General features: G+C 40.0%; 1 protein-coding gene across 1 annotated transcript; it reads left to right on the plus strand.

The window, feature by feature from the left end:
• Positions 1-1,237: 1,237 nt before the first annotated feature.
• Positions 1,238-23,819, plus strand: tnfrsfa (tumor necrosis factor receptor superfamily, member a). The gene is made up of 10 exons (XM_034897159.1): positions 1,238-1,505; positions 12,980-13,154; positions 14,627-14,758; positions 19,760-19,871; positions 20,469-20,599; positions 20,701-20,808; positions 20,894-20,940; positions 21,103-21,384; positions 21,915-21,951; positions 22,461-23,819. The coding sequence occupies exons 1-10, from the start codon at positions 1,473-1,475 to the stop codon at positions 22,760-22,762; spliced, it is 1,359 nt and encodes a 452-aa protein (XP_034753050.1). The 5' UTR covers positions 1,238-1,472; the 3' UTR covers positions 22,763-23,819.
• Positions 23,820-24,549: the final 730 nt, after the last annotated feature.

Below are 24,549 nucleotides of genomic sequence, written 5' to 3' on the forward strand. Positions count from 1 at the left end.
CATAATGATGAGCAGCATTTATTGTAAACATATCTTGATATTGCTCAATCCTTCTTTCGTCACACCAGTGTGTGGACTCGGAGGCGGGCCGAGTATTTGGTTGTTTGGCCCTGTTTGTGTATCTGTTTGTTTGCTCTGTTAATGGTCGGGTGTGGGTTTGCCTAAATATCTTCCGCTTTCTCCTCCCTAGATAGACTGTAGACCCACTTTAGATAAGATTTAGTCTGCAGGAACCACATTTGAGAGGATGTTTGCTGTTTGATATAGGCCGGTACAAAGTGAAATAATGTTACAGTGTCATTGAAGTTGACTGCCTCTGCATTTACTGCAGGGTTCTTAAAGTACAGAAACCGAGTTGTTCTTCTTCTCGCTGTGGTAAAATCAATTAATTGGAAGCAAAATTAAAACTATTCCTCCTCAGTGTGCTATAATACCCATAAAGTCTCTCTACTTGGGGATTCACTGGGCTGGAGTGTGTATTTGTGCCAAATCGTCAGACTTGGCAATTATTCGTTCACTGGTTCTTCAACTTGTTGCACATTAGTTAGTTATCACTAGTTACACATTACAAACTTAATGGCTATTGTAAGTTAGTCACGAGGAAATGTAGATCAAAGCCTGAGATGTTCCATTTCAATGAAGAGTCTGCTTTAATTTATGTAAAATGGCTGCACATCCCACCCTACAGATGTTATTGCACACTGTAAGGTAACAAAGAACGATGTTGTATTTGTTTTGTTTTTTCCAGTGGTGGACATCCCTAAGTACACTTACTCAAGTACATAGCCTACTTAAGTACAATTTTACTTGTGATTTATTTGAGTAATTTTTTTTTTTTGCTGCATCTTTACTACAATAAATATTGTACTTTTTCTATTCAACAATCATTTTCTGAAGTTTCTTACTTTGGATTAATAGTACTAAATATAATCAAAAATAAACCGTGTTGTGAATTTACAGGTTAAATTAAAGAAAAAACGCATTAATGCATTAATAATTATTCCAATTAAATGTTATTTTTTATGATGAGTGCTTTTACTTGTTGTACCTTAAGTACATTTTATGCTTATAGTTTTGAATACAGGACTTTTACTTGTACAGGAGTATTTCTTCAGTGTGGTATTGCTACTTTTACTTAAGTAATAGCTATACAGCAAGTACTTCTTCCACCTGGGTGAAGCGTTGTGATTGGCTCTTGTGAAGTTTGACGTCATTAGCTCTAAGGCGAAAGGGGGAAAAAAAGTCTTCAGTGGTGCTCGGACTAGCTAGTGTCTCTCAGCTCTCTGGAAAACGCTGTAAGGTTTTGTCAGTGACAAGTAAACTCATGAAAGAAACCGGGTGACCGACAGTTTTAAAGCTGGAATTTTGCTGCTGTTTTGTATTTCGCTGTAATTGTGTTTTTTAGAGATTTTAAACTGGTTGGTTTGTGACGCATAGTCGCCGGGATTTCCTTTCATCTCGAAGTTCCCAAGATGAACTTCGGTCCGGTGGTCGGGAAACTTTCTGTAAGTTAACACGACCGTAACCTTCTGAATGCTTGAATGTATGCATTTACATAACTGTGTTTGATTAAGAGACTCCCGTGTTATCTTTATTAAAATGTTAATGATTATTAAAATGTGCTTTTAACTTTAGAATAGCTTCTTATCTTGTATGCGCACCTGGCGCTACAGGGGGACAGTTAACGATATACAGTAGTTTAGCTAATAAAACAAATAGCATGTTGATTCCAAATCACGCGAGACACCGTTGATATGCAGATTGTCTAGCTAAATTGAAGCTCAAGCCAGACAACCCTTGACTCTTCTAGGAGGCTGTGCTGTTAACATGGGAGCAGAAATCACAGCCGTGTGTGTGTGTGTGTGTGTGTGTGTGTGAGAACTTGTTGGATTAGATAAAACAAGCCCGTTCATTGTCCAGCAAGAGTTCACCACACAGGAAGCAACATTGTGTTGGTTATTGATTAATGTGTTTATTTCTGTAGAGAACAGACTCATCTGAAGCTTATTGGCTCCTGTTTCTGGTTTACAGTAGGCCTACATGTGCTGAATATTCACTAAGCCCCCCCCACCCCAGCCTCAAACGTTACAGCAACCATCTGGGTTGGACATCATGTGGTCATATTGTTCAGACATTTAGCGTATGATGGCTCTTGGACTGTCACAGCGGATGGAACTAGGCCTATAGGCCCTATTATAATTATTATTAAGTGTACTGCAGCTATAGCCTCGACTGTGGAGTGCACTTTTGTTCAAGCAAGCTTTAAATCACATTGGGTGAAGAATGTTGAGATACACCGGGTTAATAGTAACATGTCAGTTTGACCCCAGAAAAGCCAAGAATTCACTTTGCCCGTTAGTCAATTAAAGTCACTAAGTTTTCCCAACAGTTTTCCAGTGAAGTTAATTCCACTCTCAGACCCTCACAGACGTCTTTTCATTCCTCGGCTGTTGTTTTTTTCCATCTGTGCAGCACCAAAGCCTGACACTATAAATACTGTAAGCTCACTGTATAAGGCCTTAACGTGTAGCCAACTCATTAAAAGTTCGTGGCTTGCTCGGTAATATAGCCAAAATCTTCTATCCCGATAATACTAATATACTGTAGGGAATGTCATAGCTCCATAATGATAAATCACGATAGAGCATGTTTTCTGGTAATTTAAGAAATAGTTTATAGGGAAAAAAGCACATGGTAAAGCCTACTTTTGGATACTCCTGTGTGAATTACGTAGTTAAAAAAAAGTATTTTCTCATTTTATTAAGGACTTCAGTGCTAAGTGGACATAATGTGTACGGACCAGAACGTAAAGTGTCGTCCAAATGACTTAAATATATTGTCATAACACAGTACGGACCGCAATGTGTTCACCATTGTGATAGATATATAGGATATAGAATGGCCCTCGGAGAGTGCAGATCTTCACCAAGCCCAGTGCTGTGTTCATGTGCAGCTCTGATGATCCAATTTCCCTTGTTGGGAAGTTGTTCTGCCGACTTTGGTGTGTTTGTGAGCTTTAAGTCGTAAGGTGGAAACAACTTGTTGATACCTGTTTCCGGTATTTGCGTGATGATGAAGATCAAAAGAAAACTAATCATGGGAGCCATGGAATATAATCAGGAACAAATCTTTTCATCATTCCAAAGCCACGTGAGCGCAGTTAACGGAAGGGAATACCCCATGATTGGGATCCTTTCCAAAATTAAATGGGTACGTCCTCGGTTCTTTGGGTTAATGCAAAATATATGAAGGAATTGTATGTGGGACACTAGAAAGGTCTCCTTCAAATACTTAGGTTTACTGCCTTACATTACAGTGTGTTACTAGTTTCTATTTAATACTTTCTTTTATTATATTTATTAATGTGTTAACGTGTCTCCTACTTCTACCTGCAACAGTGTGAAATCCCCCATTGTGAGATTAACAAAGGATTTTGAATCTTTGAGAAGTTCCAATAAGGACAGAGCAAATTAAGGCAAGGCTTCTTTTGCGGTTGATACGGGCATCAGTAAAAGTCATTAAGCTTGTGGCATTTCATACCAGATGCCTACTGTAGCTCTGCTCACTTTAAATGTAGTAAATAAAGTAAATGTAACATCTGCTGATGTGCCTGGAGCTTTAATGTTTGTTTTCTGTAGTTGTCTGATTTGTATTTTAAGTCATGCAGTGTTCCACCAGATTTACTTCTCCGGGTGGCAAAGTCAATGTTTATCTCTTTTGTAAACTACAGTACATTCTGGAGGCCTCGCCAGCAGGCCTTGTTGCTAAGGGACTTTGGGGAAACTAAACACCCCCCCCCCCCCCCCCCCCAATTCCTCCCTCTCTAATCCCCCACACCCCTTCAAATTGCCTGAGAGTACGTGCCTGGCCGTCCAGTAAACTTCCTGTCTAGAATACACAGATATTCTGATATTAGTGGCATCAATTTACTTCTGAGAATTGTCATGCCCATGCAAATGTATACTAGATTGTTATCTGTGATTGCTTACTGTGTGTCTGGGTGTTGGTTCACACAGGAAATATCCCTCTATGTCAGGGCAGGACTGACATCTGGGACAAGTGGAGGCCAAACTGTGTCCCTGGGGACTGAGCAGTGGTCAACAAATTTGCTACTCTAGAGTAATACTTTAACCACTGCTTATTGCTGCTTTACATGGTGACCATGTGAGCAGTTGTACAACAGAGAGTTTGGCTTAGAGGCAGACAGTGAATGATGCAATGTGGCGCAACCAACTCACTGCCAGATACCAGGTGTTTGTTGGCCCTTTTATGTTGGCCTGTCACAGTAACCAGGTATTTATTCTTGAGAGCGGACATAATGATGTTTTATTGTTGGTCAATTGATATTTCTGAAGAAACCTGCTGCTGTTGTTGGCTGGGTAAAAGGTGAATCACTCCAGATATCAAAGACCTGCTGACTCACTTAGGGTGTGCCACCTGTGCAGGTGTGACCCAGCCACAAACGTAATGCATACCATTAGAGGCATGTCAGCGCCCCCACATGATTTGTCTAGCTTCGTGATGCAGTAAGTTGGGAGTATTTACTGTGTGTCAAGCATCCCTAGATAGACGTTTTACCTTCATCTAGCTTCATTCGTTCTGTGTTGTTAAGACTCAAATAGCAACTACAATCATGTCACACTATACTTGCAAAGATTAATTCATTAGTCATCATCAACTATGAAGTTAATTGGCAACTGTTTTGATAGTTGTTTAATTGTTTTGAGTAACTTTTGTTGGAGCTAAATCCTGCTCCATTCTCAGGGTTCAGTTAATTAGTAGTCAAAATCTCAGATGTTGATGTGTGAATCCTTTTTATTACATAGGATATCCTGAGACAAATACAGAGTCAAGCTAACCGCTCTCCCCCAAATTTGTCTGGCTCTTTGGCTCTTGGACCCGTAGTCTTATCCACACTTTGTAAGAAAATAAGTCAAAATTCTCCAAATCCAGCTTCTTACATGTGAATATTTTCTGGTGTCTTCACTATTAATGACAGTAAACATAATGGGGGGGAAAGCCTACCATACAAACCAGAAAAATCTGCTACATTGTTTTAGCCTGTGGGGTTCTGCACAACATTGTGTAAAACAGGGTTCCATAAATGTAGTGGCGGAGCCAGATGACCCGATGTCAAACGAGTGAAATAAAAAAAAACACTGCATAAACTCCACCACCGTTTGTTAATTTAAATGTAGGTACACCTACGTGTAGGCCTAAGAGATTGCTATATAACCCTATATATCACTATTAGGAATATACATGGGTCAAGGATGTCTAAATTAAATAAACTTCAGCTGGAGTCCGATTTAACACAGCAACACTGTTTCATCAGTGATCTCTTTCTATTCTGCACTCTTTCTACAGCCTTCAGTACCAGTTTTTACGCTGCCAAATAGGACACACGTTACTGCAAATTAAACTGTCAGGGTTTCAATCTCCACCTCTGAAAAGTGCCGCTTCTTAGCCGGATTACGTCTGGCCATGTTGTTAATAGTAGGTGCGAGCCTCAAAACCGAGAATATATTGGGGCGTGATATTTAAATTGCCATCGGTTCCAGCCGCTGCACTTGTCATGAATCCCACGTGACGCGTGTCGTAAGAGGATTTCTGCGCTCATATCTGCTCTGGTTTCTACGTTAGGTCAATAAATGAGGGTCAATATCTTTGAGCTGTGGACAAAACAAGACATTCGAGGACGTCTTTGTGGCCTTTGTGAAAAACGAATGGACATTTTTCACTTTTTTATGGCATTTTATAGAACTGATCGATTAACTGAGAAAATAATCAACAGATTATTCGCCAATGAAAATAATAGTTAGTTGCAGCCCTATCTCCCAGACGGTGTCAGAACTACTTTGTGGTGCAATGCTCTCATACATAGTGGTCCCATTTTTACAGAAGTCATCTGAATATCAAATCACATGAGTTAGAGGTTTACATTCTTCTTTGAGGACATTATACTAAGAATGGACACTATTGCCTAAAGGGTGCAAAGCTATTCTTAGCTTCTGTTTTACACTTTCATATTTTTATTTTACGGGTTTTACAATGTTTAAAGACACAAGTGTAAGGCTTAATGGAGGGCATACTTTTCTATGTCAGACAGTGGCAGCTGTTTTGTCATCTGTGTAGAAGTTAAATAGACAAAATCATCAAGAAGTTTCACTATTACAAAGCTGTTATGCTTTTATCTCAAAATGCTACAAAAGCAAATGTGTGGGCATTTTAGTAGAGCTGAAACAATTCAACACACTCTTCAATTATTTTGATAATTGGTTAATCATTTCAGTCACTTGTCAAACAAAAAGCCCAAACATTTTTTGTCTGGTCCCAGCTACTCCCATTTGAGGATCTGCTTCTGTTCTTTGTTTTACATCACTGTAAACTTAATATCCTTTTCAATGGAGTTTTAGACATTTTGTCGGGAAGACAAAAATACTATTTGCAGATGTCACTTGGGCTGTGGGGGAATGTGAATAACGTTTTGAAAGTCAAATCAAGGGCCTAATCAGAATTTATCTGAATTTTAAAAGGTGAAGTTTATAGCCCTACTGCACACAAATCTCTGAATTACATTTGTTGATTGACATTCAAATCCACTGTCCCTGAATAACAGGCTGTATAACTCACAATGATGTTGCGTATGTGTGCAACATCAGCAGCCAACCTTAAGAAACCACACCTCAGATACATGACATAATATGAAGCCAAAGTGGCTTAAGGTTTGCGTCAGAGCTATATCCTCTGACTTCCTACTCTCCTGAATGAATGAGCAGATTATGACAGAAGGTTAGAGTCTTAGAACAAATTCAACCTTTGTCCAGAGAATGGATTTCTGTTTATAAAGACATAAATCCAACATAAATTCCAGCTATTGATGGTCCCTTAAGTCCTTGTTGACCTGCTACAGCAGCCACATATTCTACATTTTTGCTGTGATGTGTTTATAGAGAAGGCTATAAACTGCCAGCACTTCATGGACTTTTTTCCTTTTAACACAAAGACCAGCTTTAATGGAGCTAATGTGATTGTCTCTAGGGCGAGGTGATGGATTCATGCACATACTTTAATCTATTAGTCATCCGTTCTTGCTCTTTTCATTCTCAACCTCCTGGGGTTATCTGATGAGTCGCCGCTCAGCTTCCCAGTGAAGGGCCTAATCAGAATTTTAAAAGACTAAGTTAATAGCCCTACTGCACACGAATCTCTGAATTACATTTGTGGATTGACGTTCAAATCCACTGTCCCTGAATGACATTCTGTATAACTCACAATGATGTTGTGTACGTGTGCAACATCAGCAGCCAACCTTAAGAAACCACACTGGAGAGCACCTCAACCTTACAACACAAACAAGCTGGAAAGTGTACGTCACGCAACACCTGCTTGAATCTTTTGAACCCTGGCCTTTCATTTTAAGTCATCAAAACAATGAGCACACTTTTGTGTGGTCAACCTCAACGTCAGCGCGCCAGTCACAACGCTGCAAATTGCTTGGCTCTGTCGTCATCACAGGTTGTTTTTTTTCTCTTTGTTTTATTTCATACGAAAGTGAATGTCACCTAACCTGCTTGTGACACACTGTCACACAAGTCTAATCAGTGAAGGCTCCCTCCTGAGGAAACTAAAGAATTTGTGTTGTGAAGCTGCTGCTTCCCTGAGTTATAAATATCCAGCCTAGCGGATATGTTGTGGGTCCAATCGGGTGCTCTGCCTGCTCTGAGGCAGGCTGCTGTGGAGGGAACAGTTTGGCGCTGAACCCGGCATGAAGCCTCTGTATTGTCTTGAGCTTCCTGTGCTCCCTGAGAGGAGGGGGCCGTCGCTTTTCACACGCTCCCACTCATACACTGTATGTGTGCAGTTTTTGTGGCTCAACAATGCGGTTTTCACACTGCGAGCACTTTCTTGTCTAACTGCCTCAAATTGACATGGGACTCATTCTCTTCGTTTTATATCATTCAGCTTTATAAAGATGAATGTATCCGAGCTCGGCTGAACTTTGGATTTATTTACATGCTGTAGCGAGTGTCAGACTTCTTTCTCTTGACATATGCTGGGTTGTACATGCCTTCATCACCAAAGACAGGATGTCAGTGTAATTCATCACTCAAGAAAGTCGTGCATGGTCACCCCCCCCCCCCCCCCCCCCCCCCCCCCCCCCCCCCCCCCCCCCCCCCCCGTTGCCAGCGTATGTCAGGCTTTATCTGTGAAGCAGAGAGCTTTCACTGTCCTGTCAAGGTCAGCCTTTAGGGCCTTCCATTGTACATTACACAGTTACTGAAAATTTTGTATAGTACAGAGCCCCTAGAGGGACATGGGATTTATTATTTTTTCTGGTGTGCACAAGATACTTTCTATAAGCACGAGAAATCAATCTGAGTAACAGTCAGCAGAATGGGTGCCGAGGAGGAGGTATTCATCTTCCTGAGAACGCAACGAAATGTAGCTGATTGTATCATCAACAAACTCAAAGGGGATAAGGCAACTGTTAACTGATTTAATGCTGTGATTGTGAAATATTTACTTTAGACACTTAACGTTAGCGTCATATTGGTAGAATTAGATTAGTTTCTTATGAGCATGAGATACTTTTGCTTTCACGCCAGAAAGCCTCTTGTGTGCACCAGAAAGTTATGAAACTTAGGGGCTCTGTAGTAGTAGTATAGGGCTGCAACCAACTATTACTTTCACTGTCGAGGAATCTGTCATTAATTGTCTTGATTAAAAGATTAGTTGTTTGGTCTAAAAAATGTAAAAACATGGTGAGAAATGTTGATCAGCGTTTCCCAAAGCCCAAAGATGGCACAACTCAAGGATAATCAGTTTACTGTCACAGAGGAGCGAAGAAACTAGAAAATATAAACATTGCAAGCTGGAATCAGAGAATTAAAAAACGATTAATCAATTATCAAAAAGGATGATTAATGTAATGGTTGACAACTAATCAGTTAATCTTTGCAGCATTTTGGTACATATTGCCTTACATAAATTTAAAGTTTCATTTAAGACAAAGGGTACTTGAAGTCTAATTTTAAATGATAAGTTGGCACATGTTAACTAAGTTTTAGGTTTAAAAGAAACAATGCCAAACTAATATTGGACATTGGTTTTTACTGCCACACTGTTCCAAGACAGTGTTTATGTTGTTCAAATTTCAATTAATCAGTTTAAATTAGGAATCATTACTTCACTTAAACAAGATAATTTAGCAGTCATGGGTAGGTAATGGTGAAAACCATACAATATGGACCTGTGTTCATTTTTGGTAGTACACACGGCAATAGAGTGCAAACGATAAGTTTATTCACATTAAAATAATCAGCTATTTGCATCACTGTTTAATTGTTTGAGGCATTTTTCCCAGCAAAAATGAACAGTGAAAAATGTTACACATTCTCTGGTTACAGCTTCTCAAATGTGAGGGTTAGCCCCTTTGCTTTGATTGAAATTGGACTAATTGTGCAACATACCAACTTTGGGCTTTTTATTTGACAATGACGGTTTAAACTATGCCATCAGTTCTCATCTGCTTCAAAACAGCTGTAGCTGTAATGATAGTGCCACCTCCTCTGCTCTGAGATGACTACAAAGTGACGTTCTTTCTGTATTTCTATTGACAGCATGAGTAAGATGAGAAGTCATATATGAATACATTAAAACTCTGTGTGTATTATGAGTATCATCCCCAGAACTTTATGCATAATAGTATTTTAAAGCTAAACTTCTCAATAGCTATTTCCCTGTCTGTCATGATGATGTTTGAGAGTGTATATGTACCATATCGTAAATATCAGAAATGTCCTGTATTTACTTTAAAAAAAAAATTTGGTTAATAAGAAAAAAATGATATGGCGAGTCAGGTCATACTCCCCTCACAGGAATATAATGAAGTAATCCTGTTGTTCCTTATCAGTTAACTATGATTGAAATCAGTCCAATATGGAAAAGTATTCCCCTGCTTTATTTGTGTATGTGTTATTTTGTGTGTGTAAGAGATCATTGCATTTTCAGTTTCTGCCCCATTTCTTGTATAATGGAGCTCACTGTAATTCCCTCAGGCATATGGAGTGATCACAGCCCTCTAAATGGCCCATTGATAACCTAGGTCAGCTGAAAGGATGTCCTGTCATTTAGTCACAAATGCATTCTCAGTGTACATGGCATGTGTAGAGTTTGTGCCAAGGCAAGTTGGAAGAACCCAGGGTGTTTAGAGGAAGTGGAGGGGAGCTACTGTTGTCAGATAAACAGAGGGCCCATCATTATTTTATTGCAACTTTTTATTAGCTTAACTTGCATCCACATACGCATAGTACTAACCTATCATACATACTGAGAGCATGACAATAGGACACTGTTTTACCAAATAATCTGCAGCCAAGCCCACTCATTGTACAGAGGATAGAGAAGACTGTGAAGTGGACTGAACCACTTCAGCCGGGGGTTGGAGTGTTTCCAGGGATTGTGGGCTTGGAGGGTTTTCGACACTGAGGTTATGGTCACTCCAGTCTTCCCTCTATGCTTGGTTATGGAGGTAAAAGTAAGCCACATTGTGGCTGCCCATAGTGTTTGTGTATACAGTGCATTTATGGTAAGGTAGTTTAGCAGCCTAAGGACATTAGTGTGGACACATGTCAATGGCGTGGTTTGTTATGCTTGTCTGCAAGCAGGCTGTGTTCAAGAAATACTACACAGTGGGATTTCCCTCGGATTTACTCTACAGTCTCTATCAGGTTTTATTTTGTAATAAAATAAAAGTGGGACGGAGATTGTTTTTAGATTTTCGCATTAGCACAAAGAAGCAATAATGCGCTGACGTACCTCTGCCGTCCCATAAAACAATCCCCCCCCCCCTAAAAAGCCAGATCACTATCAAAAGCAAATTCTGATGCTTCCTTTGCAAACTGAAACAATAATTAGTTGCTTGACAGAAAATAAATTGTGAATTATTTTGATAATCTATTAAGTCATTTTAAGGAAAGCCAAGCACTACCTGGTTGCAGCTTCTTTACTGTGAGAATTTGCTCATTTTCTTTGAATTATATCATTGGGAAATAGTTTTTTTCTCTCCCTGTTTTCTTGTGTTTTACATACCTAACAATTCATCGATCAGATGTTTAAAAGATGATGTAAATAATATATCATTACAACCCTACTTAAAATAAAATGTGAGTAGATCTTTTGTGTTACAATCCTTTAACTGCTGTACATAACAGGGCAGCTATTGAGAGTGGCTACACCTGGGAGTGTTTTAAATCACAGGCCCTGGATGAACAGACTGGAAATGATGTCATATCTATGCTGTCTATGCATCTTCACTCTCAAAGAGACACCTGAGTAGGTACTTTTGATAGGCCATAGGAATTAATTATTAGCTACTTAAGGGTGGATTAATACACTTTTGGACATGCAGTGCAATTTGACATTCTACTTCTGCTTTGTAGGACTGTTGCATTACCTTAAGTGCAGCTCATTCTTTCCACATTTGTCTATTTTCCCATCTTTTCTTTCCACGGTGTTGTCGTACACATGTGCTTATACTAGATTTCGCTCTCTTGCCTTTTCACATGGCCTTCTGAATACTCTTTCCCCAAGAGCCTGTCTCTACATCCCCCCACCCTGAAGTAATACACATAGTGTATTCAAGTCTAAAGACTCACCCTGTGTCGTGCAAGCTGTCAGTCCCCCCCCTTCATTTTGTCTCCCCCCTTTCCTTCTCTTACTCTGTCCCCCCCTCCCCCGAATGTTTGGATAGATCTAAATGGTGTGATTGTGACTGCTCTGCCGGCCGTCTGCCCCTTCACGTCTGCCTCTCAGCGTCTTTGGAAAGTCTGACGAGAGCAGAGGGAGAGGAAGAAGGGAAAAGGCAGAGAGAGAGAGAGAGAGAGAGAGGGGGGGGGGAGTTCTTTTGAACAACAAGGCATGGCAGCCCTCCAAAGAGCCAAGTCTAGCATCAGGAGTCATTCTCAGCCATAGCCTGTCCCTCTTTTTCTACCTCTGTATATCTGTTCTGAGCCTTTATTTTGCTCATTCTCCCACACTGCCTTTTTAAACAACCTATTCCCTGCAGAACATCCCATCTTCAACTCTCAATTTCTCCCTTTGAATCAACCCTCCTCCTCTTTCTCTCTCTCAACCTGGCCTTCTCCACCCTAACCTGTTTCTTTCTCTCCTGGTCTCGTAGAAGTAGCTAGGGGGGTGCTGGTTGCACAGGAGAGACAAAACGTCCAGATCTAGGCCTCTCATTTACCCAGGAGGTGTCGCATTGCGTTTGAGGCGCTTCATGGTGGTGTCACATGTCATGGCATTCAAAGAGCCGGGGTTTAAGAATGTGGGTCATTTGAAGTAGATGCACTAAAGTGGGTTGTTTGCCAATGAATGGGGCCTTCTCACATTGACATGTTGAAAAGCGTGTGAATAAACACCAGCGCCTGGGGGCCACACTAAAGTGTCCGGCTGTATTCTTCTTAGTACCCCACCTATACAAGCCTGTTATTATCTAACACATGAATGGAGTTCTGGAATCACACTTGATATGGGCACTGTCCGGGCATTAGCTGAGGACACCTTATCAAACCCTTTCTTTTACAACCACAGCAAAGGAAACAGAGCCTCTGCTTTTTAAACTTCTTCTACGAGAAAAAAACAGATCATGGAGTAATTAAGTTAGGTTGCCTGTTGCTCTGCATGTAGTTGCGGTATAGCTCTGTATCCTGAACAGACAGGGTTGTTTTGCCTCTACTTCTGACCAGCTGGATGCCTCCCTTAATTGCTTTCCCACGGCAGATGTTCAGATCAGATGGTTCAAATTAAAGTTGTAGATTGCTCGCACAAGGTTTCCTATGAAGATACTCTTTTTTTTTACAGTCCTACAGCTAATGACTTTGAGTGGGTGAGCCTTCGAACTGGGGAGACACAAAAACTAATGCAAAGCTTTTCTTTTGTCCACCTCTTCCTCTCCCTGACCTGGGGGATTTAGGTGTTTGCGGCAGTGCTCCTCATCGGGCTGGTTTGTCACGCAGCAGAACCTCCAGCATCTCAGTGGTCCAGCGATGACCCAACAAACAATAACCTCACTCTTCGACAACACAGGACATGTGTTGAGAATGTGCAGTACCTCCACCAGGGACTCTGCTGCCTCAATTGCCAGGCTGGTAAGGAGAATCACATATGACATATACCAAGCATATGAGGAATGTGGGCCTAAATAAATACGCCTGCTGCAACATTTCCACCTGAAACTCCCTCTGGTCAACAAATTTGAGTTGCTTCCTGTATCCCCAAACACTGATCTATGTCTTCTAATATAATTAGACCTGAGTGCAAGCTAATGCCAAGATATAAAATGGCATTTTATTTAAAAGAAAATTGAGTCAAACCCATAACCTGAACTGTGTCCCAAATGAGTTTTGCAAATATTCTCTGCATGGTCTGGAAGGAATGCTTAATGGCCATGAGCTGGAGTCAAACTGCTGCAACTCAGCAGATTAGAGAGAAACACAAAGTGAAGGGGAAAAGTGCACAGTTTATGCAGTGGAGGTTATTTTTTCAGTTCCAAGTAATTAAAAGTACTAACCATATTAATGTATTATGTAAAGAATTCGGTAAGACTGTTCACTCAGAATTTAGTCAAGGTGCCATTACTGCAGTGTGGTTGCTAGCTGATGAACTCATTTAATTTGCCATCCTGAATTCTAAAAAACATTTTTATTTGATGACTGGTTTTGGTTCACGTTTACTTAACAACTTAAGAAATAAGTTTCTTTATCAGTCCCATTATCAAATAATAAGTGCATGAACAACCAAAGTAATAAATCTTCTAATGTTAGTTAGGTTAATTCTATTGAGTCAGTTTGAGTGAGAAGACCTTCTGGCCTACAAATCTAGAGATATTTCAGCAAGTTCACACTTGAACTAAAACTAACTGTGCTAACTGTGCTAACTGTGCTAACTGTGCTAACTGTGCTAACTGTGCTAACTGTGCTAACTGTGCTAACTGTGTGTGTGTGTGTGTGTGTGTGTGTGTGTGTGTGTGTGTGTGTGTGTGTGTGTGTGTGTGTGTGTGTGTGTGTGTGTGTGTGTGTGTGTGTGTGTGTGTGTGTGTGTGTGTGTGTGTGTGTGTGTGTGTGTGTGTGTGTGTGTGTGTGTGTGTGTGTGTGTGTGTGTGTGGTGTATCGGGTGGTTTTATTCACGGCATGCATGAACTGAGTATAACAATTCTGAGCATAGCAATCGACCAGTGCAGGTCCAATCACTGTGTATTTCAGTGAATCGATTCCTGTCCTCCTTCTGGTCCCCAGGACATGCGGAAATTAACTTCCAGGAAACGCCTCAGCTCGTGTAAAACATTTAATATAGCATAATTGAAGGAAAAACTCAAACTCCCATGCCTTTGCACTTTTATGAAATTAGACTGTACTTCTCAGCTTAGCTGATCTCCCATTGGTTTACAGTTTGGAAGCACAGAGACCACTGTGATCTCTGTGGTATGTCCTCCTGTCTCAACATCCTATTTCAACAGGAAACGCATCACAATTAAGAAGTCGAGCTTCAAAAGACTTGAACTGCCTGTTATATGATTTCATCCCTCACATCAGTTGTTGTTGTTTTTATTTTTTATTTGCAGGAACCTTTGTGCAGAAGGGATGTGAAAGAGACCAAGAACAAGGGACATGTCTTAGCTGTGAGCACGGACAGACCTACACAGAGCACTCCAACGGAATGAACCGCTGTTTGCCCTGTACACACTGCCGCTCAGGTAACAGGATTGTCTGCATCTTGACGTGTGTTTCATAGCATCTTCATTTTTATTAAATCGGTAGGGAAAAGTAATTTTTTGTCTCGACAAGTTTGTTTTTTAAAAACCTGGGTCTTGATTTTGTACTTTAAGCTCATTATTTATTATAACATTTACTAAGATCTGGTTGAGCAACTTAACAATGAGGTCTATTAGTATTTTGTCTAATCTGTCTGACCACTCGCTTCATTGCAATTAATGAAGCAAGCGGTCAAACAATGAGACGTTTTTTTCGCCCATTTAACGGTATTATTAGGGCTGCAGTAGAACATAAATGGCTTGCCCTTCCATTCCAAAGAAGGGTCATCTGTAATCCAGTTTGTCAAAGATGTATTGTTTTGGAAAGTTAATACTTTTTTGTCTGCGCTCCCGTCTTTGAGATCCACTCTTGAAAATGTGATCTTATGATGTTTCACCGAGTCGTAGGGCGTTTCTTTGTTGTTTTGTTTCGTGGGCTGAATGTAAGCGCGTTACCTGTCTCACGGGATTTGCTTGTGTGTCTGTTCTACCTGGCTGAACTGGGTGTGGTTGTGTCTCAGTGTCTCCCACACTGGGCGTCTTTGTGTCCAATGAAAGGCTGGAGCCACAGAAAAGAGACTACTGTTACATAGGATGGGTTTTGTGTTCATTCATTGCGGTTTTAAGATAGAACGTTGTGTGTTTTGCTCTAGTTTTAACTTATTTATGACCATGTAATAATTCATTTGAAAAGTTGAAATCTTGTATTTTGAGAGGCTACAGTCGATTGAATCATTGATGGTGCTAATTTAAAGTTTAGCTTTCTTCACGTTTAAGCCATGGACTTGCATGTCGTCTCTCTAAAACAAAGCCTTTTGATGATTGTTTTGGGGGGGTGTTTATCTGTGAAAGCAATCTTGGTTTTCAGTCAGAACATGTTGTTATTCATTAAGGTATCATTCAGATTAGGTCAACTTTGTCAACTTTTTAGATGAGACAGGAAGGACATAGAAAAAGCTCTTCCCAGTCAGAGTGGGCTGAACAGACAATTCACTCTGATTTTGTGCCTCACCCTCCCGATCCATAACACAGACTTATACAAAACACCTGCCAATTTAATAAGAATAACATCATCATTAAATTGTAGTGAATTCCTCAAAACACCAGCTGCCTGGCTGGTAGATGACTTGTTGCCAGTCTGCCACTTCTGAATGTGTTTTCTTTCCAGCCTCAGATCCTATTCAAAGCTTTGTTGCTATCCTCTGCATGTGTTACATTCCAATTATCACTGAGCATAATTACAGTGACACTCCTAATTGTATGAACCCATGCTGAAGTTGACTTAAAAGAGGAATAAAAAAATAATCTTTTGGAAATTGTGAACAATACCTAGAGAGCGGCATGGTTTTATTTCAGTTAGCCTAATAGCTGGTTTGATTTGCAGTGAGAGACGATCTTATGGAAAGTACCCCATGCCAAGCTCTAGGTATGATGAAGGGAATGTGATGATGTGTGGCTATTTTAATTTCAAAGGCCAAGGTAACTTTATCAGGGTGCATAGTATCCTGGATCCATGAAATAGCTGGCCTTTAAAAATAAATATTTGCCTACCTCTATGGGAATTTAACATAGGGGTGTGTATACTTATGCCCTCTGTATTTTAAGGAAGAACATTGTTATGTTTTATTTTTTTATTACACATTATTCATTCACAAAGACAGTTGGTGTCCTTAAAGGTTGGATTTTTACTATTCTTAATAGTAAATTAAGGCATTAAGATCCATCTTTTTAGTCAACTTTAGCAGGGGTATGTAAAGTTATGAGCACCACTGTGACGAAACTGAAAACCATGATTTGTCACTACACTGAGCTTAAATACGACTTGCTCTGTGCAATGCTACAACAGGCTTTAGACAGAATCTGTGTCCATTGTTTATTTAGAAATGTGCTCCTTTAGCACAGCATGAAGGAGGCAGAAAGTGTTGCATTGTCAACAACGTGCAAAGTGGCTCCCCTGGTGATTAAAAGTCAAGAAAAAGAAGAAGAAACTGATTTGAATAAATTAAATGGCAAACACATGACAAAATGGAGCAGAATATGTCACTGAATGTTATAATAAGTCCAACAAAGTCAGCTTTGTTTTAACTACTATTAAACTCCATTGTACAAATTATACACTCAGGCCTTTTTTATTTTTTTCGAGAAATCTAATCTCTTAATCAATAGGATTCATTGTGAGAAACTTCACAAAATTTAAACTAGAATGAAAAACAAGCAATGTTCAGTTTACTTTTAAGAAGTCCATTGTAATGATTTATTTTTCTATTCATAAATAGATAAAAAAAAACTAAACTGCACAGTCCTTGTTTTTTTATTCTTACTCGGCTTCTTGTTGAGCACCAGATTTTATACTTCAACATCACTAACATCAAGTTTATTGACCCTGTCCAGCACTCCCTTCCAACATTAACATTTTTATGATTTTCTTTTTTATGTTTCTTATTTTTATAGTTGATCAGTAGTTATTTTCAAACGTGTGTGTGTGTGTGTGTGTGTGTGTGTGTGTGTGTGTGTGTGTGTGTGTGTGTGTGTGTGTGTGTGTGTGTGTGTGTGTGTGTGTGTGTGTGTGTGTGTGTGTGTGTGTGTGTGTGTGTGTGTGTGTGTGTGTGTGTGTGTGTGTGTGTGTGTGTGTGTGTGTGTGTGTGTGTGTGTGTGTGTGTGTGTGTGTGTGTGTGTGTGTCTCCCAAAGGAACTTGGATTTGGAAAACCTGTCATTATTTTTCTTATTGTAATGTATCATTAAGATGATAACAATCAAACGCATTGTTCCAATAAAGGGACAGAAGTTGCAGCTGAGGACTGCTCTTGTAAACTAGCTTTCTCTCAGTGTGAGTGTTTGTGTATCCCTTAGTAAAAAAAAAAAAAAGTGTTTGTGCATAGATTTAGAAATTTAAAAAAAATATTACTAAGCACACTTTTAAAACAAAACTTGTATTCGCTTGGTGACAAATCCCTGCTCTGTAAATGTGTTTATATCCATACAATCCCAGTTGCTGCTGTGAGCTATTAAGTCATTCCATTTATAGTCTTGCATAGCATAAGCCACAGCTGTGATATCTTCCGGCCCATTCTACCCAGCTACATTTAGGTCATTAAGATCATTACATTGATAGTCAACAGTGGTGGCATGTAACTAAGTACATTTACTCAAATACTGTACTTAAATACACATTTGATGTACTTGTATTTTACCTGCCACTTTTGACTTCTACTCTATAATCACCTTTTAGAGGGAAATTTACTCTGCTACATTAATCTGATAGTGTTAGTTACTTTACAAGTTAAGATTTTTGCACATACATTTAGTTTATAAAATACAATGTCATTTTGTGTGGCCTTTATTTGTATATGGCAGCTGAAGACATGAAAGGGGAGAGAGGGTAGAATGACATGCAACAAAGGGCCGCAGGTCGGAGTCGAACCCGCGGCCGCTGCGTCGAGGAGTAAACCTTAACATATGAGTGCTTGCTCTACAAGGAGAGCTATCCAGATGATGCTTAATCATAAAGTGAACTATCCAGCAATATATAAGCCTGCAGTACAAGTCCAGCTGAAATGGTTAGCCAAATTAAAACCTCTCAACTTCTAAAATGTGAGGCTGTGTCTGCGAGTACTTTTACTTTAAATACTCTAAAGTACATTTTCCTGATGACACTTGCATACTTTTACTTCAGCAACATTTCCAATGCAGGACTTTAACTTGTACTCGTATTTTTACAGTGTGGTGTTAGTACTTTTACTTGTACTTGTATTTTTACAGTGCGGTATTAGTACTTTTACTTACGTAAAAGGACAGATGCAAAGAATGAAGATAGACTGAGAAAAGGCAAACTCTGGAGTCTTTACTTTCTTTTCACTTCTTTTACTTTTTACTTAAGTCTTTCAGCTGGCTGTCACCACTAAACTCCATTTAATTATCATCTTCACATACATGATGACAGAATTTCCCCCAATAAAATACGCACATTTTCTCAGCTCATCAACAGCACTGCCGACACACCTTTCTGTTTCCCAGTAAAGGAGACAAAGGGTTTGCAGGCAGAGGACTAATTGTGGACTTTGTATCCCGGGCAAGTTGTATTTTTCACTTGTGGAAAAGTTGACTGGACACGTGTCCTCATATGGATGAATCCGCTCAAAGATGAATGCTAGAAATGAATATCTGAAAAACTAATTTGCAGAGTTCTTTTAAACTCATTAAAACTAAAAAAAATACATTTTCTTTTAAATAACTTGCTACGAAATGAGCTGAATTGTCTGAATTAAATTGTAGGAAAATTATTCTCTTACAAGATGCTAGAGCGTGCTTGTGTTTTGCAATCAAACCAGCCTAACGCTGCACTTTTTCTTTAATTAGCAAGCGTGGACATCACATTTCTGTGAAAGGTCATCATGTGGAGGTGGACTGCTGGTTTGTTATTAAATTTGATCTTACCTTAAAGGCCAGCGCTGCTGTCTTTTCAGGTCTCAATTCAATAAATGAATGCCAGATTCTCCATCCCTCATTATCTTGTTAAAATGAGGCAAATTGTATCTAAGAGGAAGACATAATTGGAAACCCAATTATCTATTTTCTTTTTGTGCAAAAGATTGCCACATAATTGCTAAACTGCTACAAATTACCTGAGAAGTCCACCATCTTCTGTCGTTTAATGCATGCCAATAGTCACAGGTTAATTATGAGTCTAATTAGATCACATTAGATTTTATGACCCGAGTTATGTTTTCAATCCTCATATCATAGTGTTTTATATCTCTCTGTGTATTTGTTGTGGTAAGCATTTGTTAAATTTCTATTTGATGAGTGGATAGATTGGTGTTGTCTGTCTCTGTATATACATTCATTGTATTAAACTTGACTGGATTTATGTTCCTAATGATTGTCATGATATTTCACAAACATGATGACATCTGCCATCTTTCTCACGTCTTGACTATCCACAGATGAGATTCAAACTGCATCCTGCACCACGACTACAGACACCAGGTGCCAGTGCAGAGCAGGGACCTTCTGTGTCCCGGATCAGGCCTGCGAAGTCTGCAAACGCTGTGCCAAGTACGAGTCCTTTTACTTCTTTCCTGAAATGGTTTTCAGTTATCTGTTGCAGGTCTCTTTAACCTTATCAGTATTATCTGACATCAATGTAATACTTAGGATAATGGGCTGACTCTTTTGGGTCCACTGCGTTGTTAGGTTTCCATCTTAAAGGTGCTGTAAGCGTTGTCAGGTGTGTTTTAGGCTACAACATTTGTTGTCACATACAGCAAACATCTCCTTATTATCCGCGAGCTGCCTGTCCCCAGAACACACTGTAAAAAACGCAGTCTCTGGAGACAGCCAAGGGTCTACAAACGGCGCCAAAAACAAAATGTTCCCACCTGCACCACGAAGCATACACACACACAGCGTTCCAGCCAGGAACCGACAAGAAGGATTTGGGGGTGGGGGGTTAGTGCGCGGAAGCACAGAAGGGAGGAGGAGAGGTTGGGATGAGGTGGAGGGAGGGGCGAGTTAGTCTTGTTTTGTTTGAAAATACTTTGAACGTCAACAAGAAGTAACGTCACCCAACATCGCTTAGAGCGCCTTTAAACTGCCGCGGGTTATGCTGTTTTCTTGTTGCATGTTTGAACTTACTTTTCTCCAAAACTACAGGTGTAAATCAGGAGAGGAGGAGGTGAAGAAGTGCACTCCGTTCTCTAACACGGAGTGTCGGAAACGGGACCCGTCCCCAACCAAAACCTCCCCAGCCCTTCCTTCACCAACCCCTACTTCTGCGGACATTGGTAACTTTGCTTAACCGTTTTCACTGTTTCATCCAAAGTCTTCTGCTTACCATTGTTATTTTAAATCCTAATTGTTCATCTTCACTAATTTATTTTTCCAGTTTATCCTACAATCATTTCCCTGGGCATCATCTTCATCATTATCATCGTCCTCATTAGCACGGCCGTGTGGTGGTTCGTAATCAAGCAGCGTTCATGGGAAATACCATGTGAGTCGACATGGAGTACTCCTCCTTTGCAATGTTTGTTGGCTAAATTAGGATGTTTTTCTAATGCTTTGTCTGCTTTTAACAGGTTCAAAGAGCCCCTCTGATTCCAGTGAAATTGTGAAGATTCCTATTGTAAGTTTCTTTTGTTTAGCGTTTGATCTCTTTCATGTTGTTTACCTTTTTGAAAGGCCTTATGATATTAGTTGGTATTGTCTGCTAGCAGTCACAGTTACCAAAGAGAATCTGTGGTACATTATGTGTTCCATCCCGCATGTTTTTTTCTCTCCTTCTCAGGATGAGAGTGGAGCTACAGCAGAGGAGAGACAGAACAATCAGAACGCAGGTTTGGAGGGGGAAGTGTCTCGCCCAGAGTCCCGGCCCCTGCTGCAGGAGACCCAGTCTGGCATGACCAAAGCCTCCCCTCCCCTTGAAGATGAGGACCGGGGACTAGGAGACAGTTTGCCCAACACCACTAGTTCGTCTCAAACTAGCCTGTCGGCCCTGCCCACAGCAGCTTTCTCTGGTAACACCCCACAACAGAGCCCCATAGCCATCAGACCGCCGCCTGCAGACATGGTGAGGGAAACTCTAGAACAAGGATGTCCAATTTAAGGCCCGGGGGCCATATTTGGTCCGTTCTTGCTTTATTTTGGCATTCTATGGCATTTGACATGCTCATGCTTATTCTCTGATTTTGAAAGTGCTGTAAAATGCTAACAGACTACCAAACGTACATTTTGTGAACCTCAAAAGTACTTAATCTGAATTTTGGAAATAGCCAGACCTCATGTCTCCCACTGATGTTGCAAGTGATAAATGACTGTAATAGGTCTGTAGTATGAGCGATTAAATGTAGATTAAAGAGAAGTGGGTTCTTTTAAAAATTGTATTTATTTTTTGTAAATTTTTTATTTTAAATAATACATTTTCTTACAACATTATTTATTTTTGGCCTGCAGCCTTCCATCCAGATACATTTTTGGCCCTTCGTGTAAAATAATTTGGGCACATCTGCTGTAGAAGATCTCAAAAAGTCAAATCATTTATGATTTTCAAATATTAATCACCTGTGTCGCCATCCCTTATATTTGTATTTTCTCTTGTAGGAGGATCCTTTGCTACATCGATTGGTGCCACTACAAGGTAAGGTTCCTGCAGTGGGAGGCAGAGATTTCCCCTCTGCTAGACGGTCTTTGTGCTACTCAATTTGCACTAAAAGGCAGCTACACACAGAAAGCAACACACACATTTTCATTTTTTTACAGTTCATGTCATTCCAGAAGGAAGTCAATGAACACATCTCCTCAAGATCTCACATTATCCGCTTGATAGATTAATCTCATGACAGTCAGGCCGTATCTGAGCCTTCCGGGGTTGGAACATGCCGAGTTTTTTTTACTGTTGATTTCTCATGCTGAATGAAAGAAGTCATGGCTTAACCGAGTCGTTTGATCCACTGTTACATTGTTTTTAATGTATGCATCCCCTAAAGGAAAACATACTGAAATGTAGGAACGATGTATATACTGTACCCTGTGCATTTTTTAAATATTTAACTTTGTGAAAAGTTAGTGTAAACTGACAAGATAAACATTTAATCCAGTTTTGTGTCGCACAATCTACATTTTATCTATTCCTTTGTGTTTTTTAAGGGTCAGAAAAATCCCTAAAGAAGAGCTTTGATTTGTTCGACGAGTACCTGGATGTGCGGATTCATAACAAGTTTTTCAGAATGATTGGAGTCAGCGACAACCACATTCGGATTGCAGAGAATGGAGCCCCCGTTGACAAAGTGTATGAACTGCTGAAGAACTGGATGCAGAGGCAGGGCCTTAAAGCCGACATCAACGACCTGTTAGAGGCTTTGCTAAGTATGGACCAGCGGCGCTCGGCTGAGAGCATCGCCTCCGCAGCCCTGCAGAGAGGCTACTACAAGCACGCAGACGCTCCCTGAAGCTGAAGTAACAGCGACTGTAAATGAAGCAAACACAAAATACTTAACACAAAAAAACTAAAAGCACATAGACACGGTCGGTGGACATTGTGTTACGAACGGGGCTTACCTCTCCGTGGCGGACTGGCCACGTATCCAAAAGCCAGTAGTTTTTAAAAAGAAAAAACACAAAAAGGCGAAGGTCGAGTTGTATTTATCAGAGCTCTGAACATGTTGACTACTTGCCAAATGCGGAGGTGTAACAATGAAAATGAAGAAAATGTTTCGTGGTCAAATTGAACAACCTTACCGCCAAAGACAACCAATGATAATGTGTTCTCAAAGAGCAGATTAACACCAAGGTGTCTGCGTCCACAGGCAGAAACGGCTGCATGTTTTAGGCTCCAATGAAGAAACATGCATCTAAATACTGAAAGTTTAGAAGTCTCTGGGCGCGTGTCACACATCTGGTCCTCTACCCAGATCACAATACACTACCTGGAGACGAGGATATACACTGGTTTGGAGTGGCATTAGCTATGCCGCTAATACTGTGCCTCTTTGATGCACTGACCTCTGGCACATGTGGTATTTGAAACAATTCTATATTTGTTCTTTTATAGATTTAGGCTTCTCTGAAACCTTATGTACCAGTTCATGAACATTTTCTTGACTAATAGTAGGAAAAGATCGTCTATTTGTTATGACGGTCAATCTGTAGCCTTACTAATAAGTTTTACCACTTCAGTGCCATTTGATCATCTTAATGTATTTAGCTATCATGATTTCATTAAGTTCATAGAGCATAATGATTCAAACATGTTGTAGATTTTCTACAATCAAGTCACATTGGAGAAATGTTTTCAGTCTTTGACGTCCGGCCTTTTGTGTGTTCAGTGTTACTACACACACACACACACACACACACACAACATTATAGAAGGACTTTTACAAGTTTCTTTCTGTTGGAACAATAGTTTAGTCAAATGTTTCCATGGAGAACTTCAACTGTCATTTTTATTTATTGACATATTTATTGTAATGAATAATAATTCACTTTTATTATTTATACCATTACCAGATCAAATGACCCTGGAAAATAAGCATGCGCTGTGTTTGTTTGATAACCTTTAGCTTCAGGGCAAAATGACTGACAAAAATGTTCAAGGTGGGGTTGGAACTTATTGTTAAAACGCTGTTTGTGCTTGCCCCGGTGTTTGGTCTACACTATCAATGTAATGTGTTATGGGTGCTTCCATGAGGCTCAATGCCGAATGTGTCATTTCAAATCGGCGATGAGGTGACACCAATCTTCGAAAATTAGAATTGACATGTTGAGTCCAAGTGTTAAAGTGAACCGACTGAACAAACTGTCCTCCTCCACATGTCCGCGGTGCAGGTACCGATTGTTTTCACTTGGTTGGACTCAGACAAGATGAAGGAAACTTTTTTTTTTTCTGGATTTAAGAAGAAGCTCAGATTTATTTTCCTCATTCTGCCACATGTACAGTATATACAAATTCAGTCCAGAGAGAATTGAAGCCTCACAAAGTGTATATGTGTATATAAGCAGCTCTAATAACAAACACAACAACAGAAACACCAACCACAGTAGTTGGCTGTTGAGGTCGTGACATTTAAAACTAGATTTTGCCCATTTTTCTGCAGTCTCTTATGTAAAAAGGAAAGAGTTACAGAGTTATATATTATTGCTGAAGAGCAACGCTACAGTGCTGGCACTGCCATCTATTGACAGACAATGAAACTACAGCCGGCATCAATATCTAGGGATCCTATACACCCCCCCC

The sequence above is a fragment of the Etheostoma cragini genome, chromosome 16 (genome assembly GCF_013103735.1).
Source record: "Etheostoma cragini isolate CJK2018 chromosome 16, CSU_Ecrag_1.0, whole genome shotgun sequence".
Classification (NCBI taxonomy): Eukaryota; Metazoa; Chordata; class Actinopteri; order Perciformes; family Percidae; genus Etheostoma; species Etheostoma cragini.

Bases quoted from the DNA above. Each gene is read 5' to 3' on its own strand.
- tnfrsfa (XM_034897159.1), top strand. From the start codon at position 1,473: ATGAACTTCGGTCCGGTGGTCGGGAAACTTTCT. The intron at 14,759-19,759 runs GTAACAGGATTG...GACTATCCACAG, and splicing joins CTGTACACACTGCCGCTCAG to ATGAGATTCAAACTGCATCC. The intron at 21,385-21,914 runs GTGAGGGAAACT...TTTCTCTTGTAG, and splicing joins GACCGCCGCCTGCAGACATG to GAGGATCCTTTGCTACATCG.